Source organism: Salvelinus namaycush, chromosome 3, assembly GCF_016432855.1.
Source record: "Salvelinus namaycush isolate Seneca chromosome 3, SaNama_1.0, whole genome shotgun sequence".
NCBI classification, from domain to species: Eukaryota; Metazoa; Chordata; class Actinopteri; order Salmoniformes; family Salmonidae; genus Salvelinus; species Salvelinus namaycush.
In genome coordinates this window covers 27,288,818-27,306,053 of record NC_052309.1, presented here as the reverse complement: position 1 = coordinate 27,306,053, position 17,236 = coordinate 27,288,818, and the positions used below count along the sequence as shown (strand labels likewise).

The 17,236-nt window shown below is 44.3% G+C and overlaps 1 protein-coding gene across 1 annotated transcript in view; it reads left to right on the top strand.

Annotated features, from left to right (window-relative positions):
• Positions 1-183: 183 nt before the first annotated feature.
• LOC120045156 (E3 ubiquitin-protein ligase Siah2) overlaps positions 184-17,236 on the top strand; it is a 29,576-nt gene continuing 12,523 nt past the window's right edge. The window contains exon 1 of the mRNA XM_038990084.1: positions 184-733. Within this exon, the coding sequence (XP_038846012.1) occupies positions 326-733 (408 nt within the window). The 5' untranslated portion in view covers positions 184-325. The remainder of the gene's footprint in view (positions 734-17,236) is intronic.

The following is a 17,236-nucleotide window of genomic DNA, read 5'->3' as shown; positions in this document are numbered from 1 at the left end:
TTGCTATAACATATGTGGTTAGCTGATACATAAAATACCTATCCAGGCGTTGTAAGATCTGGGAAGCGTCAGCAAAGCCTGTGCAGAAGAAAGTGCACGTTACATAACCGCCCAGGCTCACTTTCTAATTGGCGCAGAAGCTGTCAGTCCAAACCATGTTCTCCAATGGACTACTTGCTTTCTGTCAAACACAGGCCGCCATGTTCTGTCCCCGGGGGCTTGTAGATTTCTTGGAGCGGAGTCTGCCACGCCGAGGAGTGCGTAAACAGTGTTCTGGGCTTCAAACTTCGCGCTGGGTTTATCCTAAAGAACTGAACTAATCGCTATGAGCCACCCGTCCTCTGCGGGCGGCGGGGGCGGAGGACTCGGTGCCGGGAAAGCAGGAGGAGGAAAGCACGGAGGTTCGGGAGGAGCTGCGGCCGCCGCAGCTGCAGTCGCGGCCGCCGGAGTAGGAGCTGTGGCCGGGTCTGTCTCGGCTCTACCTGCCGCTGTTGTTTCCTTGCCCTCAGCAGCACTACCTGGACAATCTGCTGAACTTACAGCCTTGTTTGAGTGCCCGGTTTGTTTTGACTACGTTCTGCCACCGATTCTGCAATGCCAGGCCGGGCATCTAGTTTGCAACCAATGTCGTCAAAAGCTGAGTTGTTGTCCAACTTGTCGAGGCCCTCTCACCCCGAGTATCAGGAACTTGGCTATGGAAAAAGTTGCCTCTACTCTACCGTTTCCTTGTAAGGTAAGAAAATACAGAGATCCATTGAATCCGAAATACGCAGATATCTGATTTTAACTAGCTTGTTGTACCTACTGCCAAGTAATAACTAGATTGACAGCTAAAAGAGAGCTCGCAGTCACTTTCACAAGTGTGTGTGCGAGTCCCTCGTGCGCTCCGGTAGCTAGATCAAAACGAGTTCGGATGATGATACAAGGTCCAGGTTTGTAAATCTCCATACTGTCTCATCCTTCCCATCAGATATCTTCCAGTGTATTGTACTTGGATAACGTTACTTTAAATGAGTCTAAAGCAAACAAAGTGTATTCGAATTGAAGGTTTGGACGTTGATGCCACGCAGGGGTTACTATTGCATCTCTGCTTCTTTTTTTTTTTTACTACTGGGAAGTAGCTAGTTATGATCTATACTGTGTTGCCGTCATGGTTAGTCACTTGTCATGTAATTGTCAGAGAAGACCAGAATTGAATGGACCACAACATTGAAGAATGCTGGCCTGGCAAATAACAAGAAGCCCTTGTCTGAACTAACATTGTCAGATAAAGTATCTGGTGTTGTCATAAGGACCAGATGTGTTGTCATTGTCTTTGTGAATCATCAACAGTACATTCTGTAAATCCGCTCAATCATTCACACAGTTATGACTGATCAAATTACCTTTACAAATCAAGAGGTTCAGTTTGTAGTTCACACCCTTTCATTGGACCTGCTGAGATGGTGCTGATATCATCACTCTTAACTGCTCAATGAGGGGGTTCGATTAAACCTTGCCCGGACGCCTGTGTAGGTGTGTCTTGCACCGGCTGAACGATGATTGCATTCGATTTGGAACCAGGCTGTCCCCCGGGCCTGAGCCAGGTGCCCCTCTGTTCAACTGCGAAGTCAGTTCAAAACAAAAGTGACATAATTAAGGATGTGTAGTAATTTAAGATTCTGTGTTTTCCCATGCAAAAGAGAATTGCTTTTGATAAATATGCTTTATCTGCCTTCCCAGTGAGAACTAGTTTGAAAATTCTAAATGTATTTTATGGAAAAGAGCTTCTGGGTGATGCACCATGCTGCCTTGTTGACAAAAGGACGCCTTACTGTTTGATTTGAGAATGGCTCTCCTCCCTCCCCGCTTTCGCCTGATGACATGACAGGCTTTTGCCCGGTTCAAACTGGGCCAGCGTAAAATAACTCCCTCAATGTCCCAGGGTCCTGAGGGTCATGAATCCCTTTGGATTCCGACATTCAAAATGGAGCAGAGGAGGCTTAATGTGTACAATTAAATTGGCTCTCACTACTCTCATTCATGCTTGCTTGGATCCACTCAGTCAAGCCGTCGCTCGACTTCATGGTAGTGTGAAACACGTGTATTCCCGCTCTGTCAGCCAGGGCAGTAGCTGCTCCTGCCTCTTAATGGTGCTGGGATTGCAATGCGGCCGCATTAAAGATGTATCAGCGCTCTGTGGTGCTACAATCCTTTGAAAGATGATCCCTGCTTCATCTTCTCACTCTCTGGCTGAGGCTAAAGGCTGTGTCAGAGAGAAGCGGGGATAAAGAGACTAAGGTCAGTCATTTGGTATTTAATACCTGCCTGTATATCCATCCATATGTCCTCAAGTGTTTTCGTCAGGGTGCTAAGGACTCTGCAGGACCCAGGCCTGCAGAGACGAACATTTGAAAGCTATATGAAGCCCTGCCATGTCCTTCCTTGTCCTTCCCAGCCCTGCCTCAGTAGTCAGCCGAACCATCTTCAGCCCTCATCTCTCAGTAGTACCAACACCATAGAACCCTTAACCTTCTCTAACTTCCACTGAGGACAGGTATCACTATGACCGATAACAGCACAGGACTAAGCAGACCCTTGACCCAAACATTACAGCTCTTGTTCTTCCAGTAGTGTTTCCTCTGAATGTCTGTGTTTATCTTCTCTAAAGCTGCAGCCCACTGCTCCACTGCACATAGAGGTGTTATATGGGGATTTTATGCATGCCCATTTCCTCAGGAGCAGCTGAATGTTTAGGCTACATCACTGATTGGCTTTTTGGAGATCCTCCCTCTATTCAGTGAGCTCTGTTTTATGCAGCTACTTTTGATGTATTTTGGACTTTTCCCAACCAGGTCCTCTCCTCTCCTGGTGTTAGTGTTGTAACGGTCTCAGCGTTGGCCTGCAACCGGCACACTGTGTAATGGGATTAGACATGGACATGCTGAGCCCCAGGCCTGCCTCCCTGCCTGCATGAGCTGACAGTTTATTTTCGGTAGGAGTCAGTCTATTCTGGACCGGTTCCTGTTTTTTTTTGGTTGTTCACACACAGCCAACTGCCTTCCCGACGGTTTGTTGTTGGCTACGAAAGCTGATTCTAACAGACGCTCGGGTGCGGACAGACAAACACACCTTTTTGGACCCCTCTAATCACACCCCTTATCTGAGTCATTTAGAATGGCAGAGCCTGATTGCAGCAGACGGGGAACAACACACACAAGCATCATTATACATACTAGGAGTCACGTATGCATCATAATAGTAATGTCTCATAGTCTGTCTTACACACACACACACACACAACAGGTAGGCCTACTCACAAACCCTCTCACACACATTCCCTCCCACACACACTTACCTCCACTCCCCTCCACTCTCATAATGGAGATTTTAATGAGAAATCAGCAACATTTCACACTTCAGCTGAGCTTAGAAGCAGATCAAAAGCCCATACACACACACACACACACATTCTTGCTCATTCATTCTCTCTCATTAGCCTATCACTTTCTCTCCCACACAAACACATGCACACATTGTTCCCCTCCTTTCTGAGGTGTGTTCCCTCCATAATATGGCTGAGGGAGTGAGGATACCTAGCCTGCTGCCTCTGGTTAATTTCACCGTTGCGCTGATTGCAGGGTGACCCATGTGCCCTTGCAGCTTTTGTCGAAATCAGGCATTGGGCCATGTGAACAGACACACACACACACACACACACACACACACCATGAGACAATTGTCTTAGCAGGAAAGATGCACTATTTCCTGTTTATCGAAGAAAACAAAATCCTCTTAGGGGATTCTGGTTACTCATTTTCAGGAAATGAGTTGACGACTGAATAAACACTTGAATGGAGAGGAACTCGCACATGGTTAATTCCACTCAGGATATTTGGCATTTCCACTCAATAAAAAACCTTAAGCTTAAAGCTCGATTTCAGGGTGCAGGTGTTGGGACATTCTCTTTTTAGGAGCAGCAAAACTGTTAGCAGGTCAAGAATCGTCTTCCTCTTATTTCATGATTGGTTATCCCAAAAAGAGATTTAAATTGGATGTGTCAGGTCTGTATTGATTTACTATTTATGAAATGCTAACTATGTCTGGTCCTTCCACCCTACAGCATCCCCCTTGCAGTTGCATGGCCGGTGGTGCTGCGCTGGCCTGGTGCGTCACTCCCGAGCATGTGATTCCTCACTTCAGTTCTGCCTCTATGGCCCAATGTTATTTTTAGAAGCAGGCAATGTGACATCTGCTTTGCATATTCCTCTGCCTTCGAGCGGAGACCTCTGCTGGGAGGAAGCATGGAGTCTCTGTGTGTCTGTGTGTGGTTAAAGTTGTGGCGTGGTTAGTCGATAAAGCAGAACGCCTGCTGAGGCGTGTGTGTGTTAGAGAGAGAGCAGGGCTGATGTATGACAGATGGTAGTTCAGCTCAGTTGTGGTGTGGATGGAATGGCTGTTCATTTGGTGTGTTTTACAGTATTAGTGTGAGCGCTGCTTCCTTACTTTGGATGTTTTTGTATGAGCAGTCTTTTGAGTTGGTTGCATACTTTTGCGTTACCTTTATTCATTATTTATTTGTTTGCATTTGTTAGGATGTCAAGGGAGGTGTTAGGAAGTAGGACGGCGCAATGTTTGTTGTGGTTGTTTTTCAGTGAATGTATCAACTGCTCTGTACAGCAACATGTCTGTAGTGCCACTATGCCACTATCTAATGTAGGGAAACGGAACTGCAGTGTTTAAATTTTTTTTTAGACCATCAATTTAAAATGATAGACATCATATGGAGATGAAATGGAATTGCCAATAAAATGTGAGTTTATAATGCAGGGAGGATGTAGTAGACCCTGCGAGTCAGTATATCCGACCTCTACTAGCTATTACAGCTGATGTGATGTCTCACCATGGGGGTTTCTAATGGGGATTTGATTAAACCAGCATTAGCTGTCTGGATCTCACTACTGCGGTCTTGTTAAGTGTGTGATTTAATGAAGAGGATCGTGAGCAGACTCTGGGGCATTCTATCTCCTCGGCTCTCCTCTCCTTTCTCCTCGTCAGTCTTCCCCTGCATCTCCTCGGCTCTCCTTCTCAAAGCCATCATCAAATTTTCACACTCAGTCAACCTGAAAATATCATCCTATCCACAAATACATTTCCTCATGTCTCCAGTTGGTGTGTGTGTGTGTGTCACTATGTAGGGTGTGTGTGTGTGTATTTCCACACAAACGCTGGCAGGTTGCCAATCCAACCCCATCCCCTCTGAAGTGTTGCTCTCCTGTGTGTGTGTGTCAGCGTTGTGATTGACACATGTGCTTCTGTGTTGCGGTCTTGTGGTTATAGCTGAGGGGAGAGTCTCTAGCCGGAGCCATATGATAACAACTCCACCTGCCTGCCTGTGTAGTATTGATTGTTCCAGTAGTGTAATATGCTTTCCCTTCCATAAATGTATAGAACTGTCTTGTATGTCTGAAAAATACCATTCCATCTCAATAACTCATTCTACTGATGTATGTGGTATGGTAGTGGTCACCAACCGTTTCTGAGTCAAGATCACTTTCTGAATCAAAATACAAACCGAGATCCTCCGCTTAGATTTTTTTTAAACATGACTTAAAAAATGTAATCCTATGCCACATGAAGCTATTAAAAACATTACTGTAGCAATGAGGTTTGTGGAGCAGGCTATAGGCCCAATACATTATCACCGCATATTGGCTTTGCTTGAATTGCCCTGCCAATGCATTATTGTCCTGACCATTTTTTGGTAGGCTATTTGATCACACTGGCAATCGATCAGTCGTATTACTTATGAGGCACAGCTGAGTGAGCATATATTCAAATCATTTGCCTTTTATTTTTTATTTTACTGGGCTGATAGTGCCTGTATCTGATGGTCAGTCTCAGCGGTGGGAGAGAACAGTAGTGCACTTGATTTGTTCTCCGGGCCCGCCGGGAAGGCAGAGTTTGTACCTTCAGACACATGAAATGGTTCAAAAATCAGAACACGCAGGACTGAATCTGGTGCACCCTACCGCCAACTGCGCGATAATTATTATTTTTTGAGTGGAACTCAAGGCTTTATCGTTGGGTTTTTTACAGATGTTTGGCGACTAGAAATGCCTTGGAGATCAACCGGTTGATTGCGATCGACTGCGGTAGGGTGTGTATGGTTGCTGTGTGTGTTCACCAAGCCCCTGAATGGGATTTATTGACTGGAACGTGTTTTCATCATGCTGTATTAGCAGCCTGGGCTCAGTGGGGGTGAGATGTACTTGAATGAATGTCATCATGAAAACAAAAGATCCTGATTTATCTGCTTTATGAGCTCCTAGCCCAGCTACCACCACATCGGTCCATTTCTATTATACTGCTGAATCACAGTGACCAGATCATCAGTGTGTCTGTCCTCTACTCTTCCTTTCTCCTCTCCTTCCCCTTATCTCTACTCCTCCTCCCTCTCTCCTGTGTGAGGAGTCATTCACCTCAGCCAGGCCAGAGTGATGGTCACACCTGACTGCACCATAAACCCTCACCCGTCAGCACTTAATTGAATTGCCTGGTGATTAAGAACACTGATCACCTGTCTGTCTCTGCGCGATGTCGGTCTTTTAATCATGCCTTTTCTCACTCGTCATTCTCTTCCTCTCATGCTTTTTCTTGTTATTTCCTCATTCACTATCACACCTACTCATTTATAATTTTTTATTTATTGATTTAACCTTTTATTTAACTATGCAAGTCAGTTAAGAACAAATTCTTATTTACAATGACGGCCTGGCAAAAGGCCTCATTCTCTCTTTCAAATGAAATGTTATTTGTCACACGTGTCAAATACAGCGGGAGTAGACTTGACCGTGAAATGCTTGCTCACGAGCCCTTCCAGCGATGCGGAGTGAAAGAAAAATGATAGAAATAGTAACAGGAGAAATAAAATCCAGAAGGATGAAGCTAATATACAGGGAGTACTTTCCCTTCCTGTTCTAGTCTTGCTCCCCATCTCCTTCCCTTTGCTCTCACTCTTTAATCATCCATTATTTGGCAGTAATGGAGGCTCCTGGTCCTTTTTGGCTTCAGAGGCATCCTGTTTGTCCTTGTCCATGGCACTTGTCCATGTTGCACTGCAGTGTATGGGCTTGTGTGTGTGTGTGTGTGCATGCGTGTGCCTCATTACATCACACATGACTCCAGCTGTCTGATTCAGAGGGGTTGGGTTAAATGGGGAAGACACATTTCAGTTGAAGGCATTCAGTTGTACAACTGACTAGGTATCTCCCTTTCCCTAATTGTAACCTCACCTGATACTGTCACCCACAGCTAACACTATACATATTCAGCCATGTACAGTCGTGGCCAAAAGTTTTGAGAATGACACAAATATTGATTTCCACAAAGTTTGCTGCTTCAGTGTCTTTAGATATTTTTGTCAGATGTTACTATGGAATACTGAAGTATAATTACAAGCATTTCATAAGTGTCAAAGGCTTTTATTGACAATTACATGAAGTTGATGCAAAGAGTCAATATTTGCAGTGTTGACCCTTCTTTTTCAAGACCTCTGCAATCTGCCCTGGCATGCTGTCAATTAACTTCTAGGCCACATCCTGACTGATGGTAGCCCATTCTTGCATAATCAATGCTTGGAGTTTGTCAGAATTTGTGGGTTTTTGTTTGTCCACCTGCCTCTTGAGGATTGACCACAAGTTCTCAATGGGATTAAGGTCTGGGGAGTTTCCTGGCCACGGACCCAAAATATTGATGTTTTGTTCCCTGAGCCACTTAGTTATCACTTTTGCCCTGTAGCAAGGTGCTCCATCATGCTGGAAAATGCATTGTTCGTCACCAAACTGTTCCTGGATGGTTGGGAGAAGTTGCTCTCAGAGAATGTGTTGGTACCATTCTTTATTCATGGCTGTGCTCTTAGGCAAGATTTTGAGTGAGCCCACTCCCTTGACTGAGAAACATCCCCGCACATAAATGGTATCAGGATGCTTTACTGATGGCATGACACAGGACTGATGGTAGCGCTCACCTTGTCTTCTCCGGATAAGCTTTTCTCCGGATGCCCCAAACAATCGGAAAGGGGATTCATCAGAGAAAATGACTTTACCCCAGTCCTCAGCAGTCCAATCCCTGTACCTTTTGCAGAATATCAGTCTGTCCCTGATGTTTTTCCTGGAGAGAAGTGGCTTCTTTGCTGCCCTTCTTGACACCAGGCCATCCTCCAAAAGTCTTCGCCTCACTGTGCGTGCAGATGCACTCACACCTGCCTGCTGCCATTCCTGAGCAAGCTCTGTACTGGTGGTGCCCCGATCCCGCTGCTGAATCAACTTTAGGAGACGGTCCTGGCGCTTGCTGGACTTTCTTGGGTGCCCTGAAGCCTTCTTCACAACAATTGAACCGTTCTCCTTGAAGTTCTTGATGATCTGATAAATGGTTGATTTATGTGCAATCTTACTGGCAGCAATATCCTTGCCTGTGAAGCCCTTTTTGTGCAAAGCAATGATGACGGCACGTGTTTCCTTACAGGTAACCGTGATTGACAGAGGAACAACAATATTCCAAGCACCACCTTCCTTTTGATTTCGAATAACAAACTGGAAGCTTCAATCAGCATGACAGAGTGATCTCCAGCCTTGTCCTTGTCAACACTCACACCTGTGTTAATGAGAGAATCACTGACATGATGTCAGCTGGTACTTTTGTGGCATGGCTGAAATGCAGTGGAACTTTTTGCAATTCATCTGATCACTCTTCATAACATTCTGGAGTATATGCAAATTGCCATCATACAAACTGAGGCAGCAGACTTTGTGAAAATTAATATTTGTGTCATTTTCAACTTTTGGCCACTACTGTACATTGCAGGGATGCTGACAGTTAGCTATGCAGCTTATGTAGGGGTGTCGTGTGGTTGTCTGTGTCTGCACATCTATCCATATGCATTTCGGTGTCTTTATGATTGTGTGCGTTTGCACACACTATGTATGTGTGCCTACTGTCATACCGCTTGTTTATAAACTTGGCGGTGGTGGGTGTTCTGAAGGCATTGCATTAGCAGAACTTCTCTCCTCTGGCAGGACCTGCTGCTGAATCTGTTGTCTTGTTTTTAGACTGAGGTGTGTCCTAGCCTCCAGACACAAGTGTACACGCATACATGTACCTCTGGCTTCTCATCCACATCCCATTGAGGGAGGTATTAGAGGCTGACCTTGGATAGGGGGGACACCATGGAAACGATGCTGGGGAAATGGAAAGTCAGTCGGCCAAGGCCAGCTGCTCTTCGATCAGCTACCTGCCAGAATCAATGAAACCAGCTCCCCCCCACACACACACACATACACACACACAATCTGCAAGAAAAAGGCCAGAGGATGGTGAGTCTGCTCTGGAGTCCGAACAGTCTGTCCTACAGGGGCACAGGGAAAAAGAGAGGGACAAAGAAAAACATGGGAGAGGAAGGCCAGGGGGTTGTTGACATAGACAATGTACAAACTGAATAGACACATAGTCAACATATACAACATTCAATGGAAATCCAGTAAACAAACTCTGGAGTATAAACTGATTTACACTGAGGATGTATCCTAATATGCAGAGGGAGGGATGCTGCTGTGACGAATACAGTGAACCCCCCCCCCACTGGCAGTCTGTCTCCCCGCCTCCTCCATTCGTGTGTGTGCTGCAGTTGTTCGATGGGGGAATGTTTTTGCGCGGAACCTTGTCTGTCACCGCGCTGAGCTGAAAGGAGAGCGCAGCAGAGTGTGTGTGTGTAATGCAGGCATTCCTGTGTCCAGCTTCAGGTGATTCAGTAGGAGCGTTTGCTGTGTGTGACAGCCACTATTCTGCTGTTGGTCGTGTGTTTAGCTCGGTAAGCCATCGAGGAGGAGCTGTCATTGAGAGTTGTTTGCATTTGACTGCTGCAGGAGACCGCCAGGAAGGGAGGGAGCAGGAAAGGGGGAGCGCTGGAACGAGTGAGAGACAGCTGTTACCCTCCATGTCCATTGGTCTGTTCATCTTCTCTAGAGATGCTTGCTAGTGTTTAGCTGTGTGGCTGATACAGCACATGCCTGAGTCTGGCTGAAGTCATACAATGGCGGTACTGAATGTTCTCTCTGGGTAGAGGATGGACGGTGAGGTAGCTAGTCAGCTGGGCTCTATGCTGCTGTGTGCTGAGCATCAGACTGTGTTTGTGTGAGAGAGAGAGAAGAGAAGCGGCTGAATTCCTCCACAGCAGAGAGGTTCGGAGCTCCTCGTGGCTTTGTTTAGGCTGCCTGGCGGGAGAGAAACAGTGGGCTGATTTCAGTGTGTTCAGTCAGAGGCACAATAAATGTGAGCTGAGCTTGGCTGGTGGCAGGATTAGTGCTAGAGGTAACTTAGTGTGACTGTGGACCGGACAGACACACACCCATTCATTCACACTTAGAGAGACATGCATACCATTGACTGTGTGAAACCGATATTAGGGACTTTGTGTATTTTCAGCCGTTACTGCACCATTAGAGCAGTCAGTTAGGCAGGCAGCTCTCCTTATACCTCAGGCTGCCGTTACATTACAGCAGTGTGCTTTGGGGACTGATACTCAGATTGCTTTATGTAGCCAGCAGGCCAGTTGTGGAGCCTCCTCATCTCTCTTACCTGGCTTATGGTTGAGCCGGAGAGGTATTCTATCCTTAGAGTGCAGAAGGGATTTAGCCCCTAAACTACTTGAGACTGTGAATTCAGCAGGACTTTGGTATACAGGAATTGAGATTTGGATTGGATCCGCTTGTGAAGGAAGAGCACGGCCATTGATAGGTCTCGTGGGGGGAGTATAGTAAAGACTCAGTGGTGCGTGAAATTGGTTGAGGGATAGTGTGTCAGACAGGGTGTGTGTGTGTCCATTCTCACACGTCATGCTGTGCCCTGCATCCTGCCTGCCTCTCCTGAGGGAGATGGCTCAGTGGCGCTGCCTCCTGGGGTGGCACCGCCATCACGGGGTCAGCACGGGGGTCACGACAGGGGCTGGGCTGGGGTCAGAAGTCAGGGTTGCGGTGGGGGGCACGACTCGACCCATCTGCCGCACCAATCCTCAACAGGGGAGCAAGGTGAGTACCTTCATTTACTCAGCAACCTTTCAGACAGTTTAAACCTAGAATTTTTACATGACACTTTAGATCAGCTAGATACTGCTAAAAGAGCAATTAATAATTTATAAACCCTGTCTTTTAGGTGTCTATCCCCTCAGAGGGTTCTGTATTCTTTTGAAGAGTTTGTGTGATGCTTGTCATTGGGGGTCTTGCTGCTGATGTGAGGGTAGTTATGCCCAGAGCCGTTTTTACCACCACAATGTAACTCGTTTGATGAAATTCTTGCCTCTGTTTTGCATGATGTTGAATATTTAGCAGCAGATGAAGGAAAGTCTTGTACTAAAATTAGAAGCGCTCTCCTCTCACCATGGCATCAAAACAATGTTGCTATATCTCATGTTGAAGCCTGCTATTGCAGCCAGGGAAAGAGTGTGACTGAAGGAAAAACAATTGGATAAGAAGAACAGGTAATGGAACGTGTGGTGTTCAATCCGGGAAATTTGATGCCTCTAACCCAATTACTAGACAGTCTCTCACTGCCGGCCAATCTTATCCCAAACTTTTAGCCAGATTGCTATTGATCCTAGTGTGGGCAGAGGAATGGAGAGGAGGTGGTGGGTGTAATGGCTGGGGTTGGAGGGGTGGGGGGAGATGGAGAGGATGCAGACGACCCTCTGTGACCCATTCCCTGGGCAAGAGGGTAATCAAACACCCCTGGTCTGGCAGCTGGATGACTGTTCGGGACACATGAGCCTCTGGGTACTCTGTTCAGTAGTCTGTCATTATGACCTCATCACGCTTCCCAGGCAGAGAACCATGAGGTCACTGCCTCTCACTGGAACTACAGGAGAGGACCACACCTGCTCTCTTTCTATTCCTCACCAGCTTCTTGCTTTTCTTCTACAGTTCACCATTGTTTTTTCCTTTCCCTCTGTTTTTCTCTCTGTCTACCTCTACATCCAATGTTCCCTCGAAGCTGCGCGCAGAAGAAATTCCAGCTTCCGCAGAGAAACATGAGCTTGAACTTCACTCAACTTTCTAGAGTTTTCCATGTTAGTTAACCTCTCTGCGCTACGGATCCCTTTAGCGGGATCATTTTCCTAAACAACCGCTGAATTGCAGGGCGCAAAATATTACTAGAAATATATATAATCATGCAATCACAAGTGAAATATACCAAAACACAGCGTAGCTTGTTGTTAATCCACCTATCGTGTCAGATTTTGAAAATATGCTTTGCAGCGAAAGCAATCCAAGCTTTTGTGAGTGTTTCAATCAATGCTAGAACAGCTAGCCCCAAATTAGCTTGGTCACAAAAGTCAAAAGCAATAAAATTAATCGCTTACCTTTGATAATCTTCAGATGTTTGCTCTCACGAGACTCCCAGTTACACAATAAATGTTATTTTTGTTCGATAAATATTACTTTTATAAAAAAAAAATGCCATTTGGGTTGCGCGTTATGTTCAGAAAACTACAGCCTCGTTCCGTTCGACGAAAATTCCAAAAAGTATCCGTAATGTTCTTAGAAACATGTCAAATGTTTTTAACAATCATAATCGATAATATTTCAACTGGACCGTAACCTATTCAATAAAAGAGAGAAAGAAAATGGAGAGCTACCCCTCTCGCGCGCAGGAACTAATCAAGGGACACCTGACTAGTTTTGAAAAATTTGCTCATTTTTCAAAATAAAAGCCTGAGACTATGTCTAAAGCCTGGTCACAGCCTGAGGAAGCCATTGGAAAAGGATGGAAGAATGGAATGTTGGTACTTTAAATGGAAGAAAGACGGGCAAGGAAACAGATAAAAAATAAAATAAATCACTTCCGGGTTAGATTTCCTCAGGTTTTCGCCTGCAGAATCAGTTTTGTTATACTCACAGACAATATTGACAGTTTTGGAAACTTTGGAGTGTTTTCTATCCTAATCTGTAAATTATATGCATATTCTACGATCTGGACCTGAGAAATAGTCCGTTTACCTTGGGAACGTTATTTAAAAAAATAAAAATAAAAAATCTGACCCCTAGCGTCAAGTTAACACTATCAACATTTCCTTTTACTGTGGGAATTGTGATCAATCAGCGCAATATTATCCACTTTCAATGCAACATACCAAAACAAAACAAACTATGCAAGACTGAGTATGCAAAACTAAATATGCAAGATATTTTGTTGTAGGCAGAATGCATCGGAGTAGGATTCTACACAGACCGGTGCAGGATAACCAATCAGAGCTGCAGTAGGCCTATGCTAATGGACCATTGCCATATATTAATCTGTGCCATTTACTTTGAACTGGACTGTGTTTACAGCATGAGCGGTCATGAGTAGATGTGCTTGTTTTGAGATCAAAGCGAGAGCTGCATGTAGTCACGTGTGAGATATTAGCCCAGTTATAGATCATTTGTACTGATTGCTTCCTACAAGAGCACAAAACGTGTACATTTCTATCTTTGAAAATCAAGTCAGGTAAAGGGGCCGTGTTGTATTTTGAGATGGACTTGAATAAGCTAAATAGGTAGAGGGTAGCATCATTTGTCTGATTCTATATAATAATGGTATGGGAATACTAATGCATTTTATTTTGTAAAGTGGTTTCTTGCATTAAACAACATTTTCACTCACCTTGTCTGAAGGACAAGTAGATAAACAGGTTCATGTCAAGCTCTGCATGGTTTTGTTCAAACGTCTCATGGAATGTAGGCCTACAATAAACACCACACTTTGGCTGTTACTGTAAGCTATTTCCATTTGGGATGCATTTTCTCCATTGATGATGGTAGACCACTCTGTTAAGCCTACATTATGATCAAATAGCCACAGTAGCCTACTTGGCCACTGTTAAAACTAACTTTAAAGCGGGTATAGCCTCAGTGTTCACAGTAAACACGCACTGGAAGTTGTACAGAATTTTCACAACGTTCAAGTTTGCGCTCAGTAGACCTGAAATTTGCTCAGTGGGATTTTTTTTTTAGGGAACGTCTACATCCACTTTGCTATTCTCTTGATCTCGCCACCCTCCTCACACTTCTCTTGATCTCGCCACCCTCCTCACACTTCTCTTGATCTCGCCACCCTCCTCACACTTCTCTTGAGCTCGCCACCCTCCTCACACTTCTCTTGAGCTCGCCACCCTCCTCACACTTCTCTTGAGCTCGCCACCCTCACACTTCTCTTGAGCTCGCCACCCTCCTCACACTTCTCTTGAGCTCGCCACCCTCCTCACACTTCTCTTGAGCTCGCCACCCTCCTCACACTTCTCTTGAGCTCGCCACCCTCCTCACACTTCTCTTGAGCTCGCCACTCTCCCTCTCCTTTTTTTGTTTACATCATCCATCTTCTCTCTCCCTTTTGATCATTATTTACCCTCCCTCTCTCTGTCTCGTGGGACATTCCAACCATCCGTGGAGAAGAGAGAGAGCTGCAGGATGGAGACTAGCTTGCAGGGTTTGTGTTCTGAGTCTGGCGGTTAATGATGCAGTCAGGCTCCAAGGAGTTAAGTCCCCTCAGCACCACCATCACTCCTCCCCAGGGCTCTGTCTCAGGGGATCTGCCTAGACAACACACACACACATTTACAGTATCTGTACAACCATCTCACACCCATCTCATTTTCTCCAATCTGCTCTGTCAACGTCAATATGAAATAAATCGTTCCGTTTATAGTCGAGGTCGACCGATTTAATCGGCAGGGCCGATTTCAAGTTTTCATAACAATTGGTAATCTGTATTTTTGGACGCCGATTACATTGCAATCCACGATGAGACTGCGTGGCAGGCTGACCACCTATTACGCGAGTGCAGCAAGGAGCCAAGGTAAGTTGCTAGCTAGCATTAAACTTACCTTTATAAAAAACAATCAATCTTAACATAATCATTAGTTAACTACACATGATTGATGATATTACTAGTTTAACTAGCTTGTCCTGCGTTGCATATAATCAATGCGGTGTCTGTTAATTTATAATCGAATCGCAGCCTACTACGCCAAACGGAGGATGATTTAACAAAGCGCATTCGTGAAAAAAGCACAATCGTAGCACCAATGAACCTAACCATAAACATCAATGCCTTTCTTAAAATCAATGCACAGTATATATTTTTTAAAACCTGCATATTTAGTTAAAAGTTTCATGTTAGCAGGCAATATTAACGAGGGAAATTGTGTTCTCTTGCGTTCAGTGCCAGCAGAGTCAGGGTATATGCAGCAGTTTGGGCCGCCTGGCTCGTTGTGAACTGTGTGAAGACCATTTCTTCCTGACAAAGACTGTAAATAATTTGCCAGAATTTGACATAATTATGACAGAACATTGAAGGTTGTGCAATGTAATAGCAATATTTAGACTTAGGGTTGCAACCCGTTCAATAAAATACGGAACGGTTCCGTATTTCACTGAAAGAATAAATGTTATGTTTTCGAAATTATAGTTTCCGGGTTTGACCATATTAGTGACCTACGGCTCATATTTCTGTGTGTTTATTATATTATAATTAAGTCTATGATTTGATAGAGCAGTCTGACTGAGCGGTGGTAGGTAGTAGCAGGCTCATAAGCATTCATTCAAACAGCACTTTCCTGCATTTGCCAGCAGCTCTTTGCAATGCTTAAAGCACAGCGCTGTTTATGACTTGAAGCCTATCAACTCCCGAGATTAGGCTGGCAATACTATAGTGCCTATAAGAACATCCAATAGTCAAAGGTATATGAAATACAAATGATATAGAGAGAAATAGTCCTATAATTCCTATAAAAACTACAACTTAAAACTTCTTAACTGGGAATATTGAAGACTCATGTTCAAAGGAACCACCAGCTTCATATGTTCTCATGTTCTGAGCAAGGAAATGAAACGTTAGCTGTTTTACATGGCACATATTGCACTTTTGTTTTTGCATTATTTAAACCAAATTGAACGTTTCATTATTTATGTGAGACTAAATTGATTTTATTTATGTATTATATTAAGTTAAAATAAGTGTTCATTCAGTATTGTTGTAATTGTCAATATTACAAATATATCAATCAATCAATTGGCTGATTTAATCAATATTGGCTTTTTTTGGTACTCCAATAATCGATATCGGCGTTGAAAAATCATAATCGGTCAACCTCTAGTTTATAGTTATGTTTTTGAGCACAACGATTAAAATTGCACTAATGTACACTACTCCAGGGCTGTGATCCCAGACTCTCTAATTGACTGATCTGTAAAGTCTTCCATCAGGTTAGTCTGAGACCCATTAACCCAGGTACCTTGTAGTCTCTGGACCAGGTCTCCCAGCAAGCCCTGCTGCCTTGTGAAGAGTAGCCACTTAGCAGGACTGATGGAACACATCCTGGAGGGAGGACAAAACACTCTCTACCTCATAAGGAGTGCTTCCAAAGTGCCTCATCCAGTCAGTCGATACCAACCCAGCCCGGCAAAGCAGTGAGGAAGTTGCCCAGGCGAATGTTGTCTTAGTCTGAGAAGCTGTTCAAATATTCAGTGTAGCTAACAACTTGTAACTGTTAGAACAGGCCTGACCGTTCCACTCCTGCACAGCCAGTGAGGTAGTTTGCGTACTTTGAGTTGGTCATCTCAAGAGGTAGTGGTGGGAGAGAAGCTGGGTCTCTCAGCTGAATTGAGGTGGGGTTGGCAGTGTTTTACTGCTGCTTCAGGAGGTTGTCAGTAAATGAATTTTCTAGCAATGCCCTCACAGTTAATGGTCACACAACTGGGTGTTTTTATTCATCTTCTCAAATTTGAGATGGTTACATGTCATGTGTTAATTGATTGCTGACCAGCTTATAATTGAGGTTGGCTGTGTTGGACAGAATTTAAGAGAGAGAATCATGGACTCTGTTTTTTCACTTTAAAATGTATTCCAAAAAAACACCATTGATTTCAAAGTTTAACAAACCATACAACTCTATGCACAAGGACTACTTAACAGTTTACACTGAAACATTTGAAAAAATTGATTTTGTGTTTGAACTTTGCAAATGTAAACTTTGGTAACGGAATCTCCCTTCAGTTTTATATGCGACCGTGGTTTCCAAAAAACTCTTAAATATCTGCTTCGACTTAAGATTCAAAGATGTCTGCAGAAAGAATACGGTGTCTGCTATGACATGGCACTTTGAGTTTGAAAAAATATATTTTGGCTATTGAACTATGGTAAGTGAAGTGGATTTACACCTGCTAAT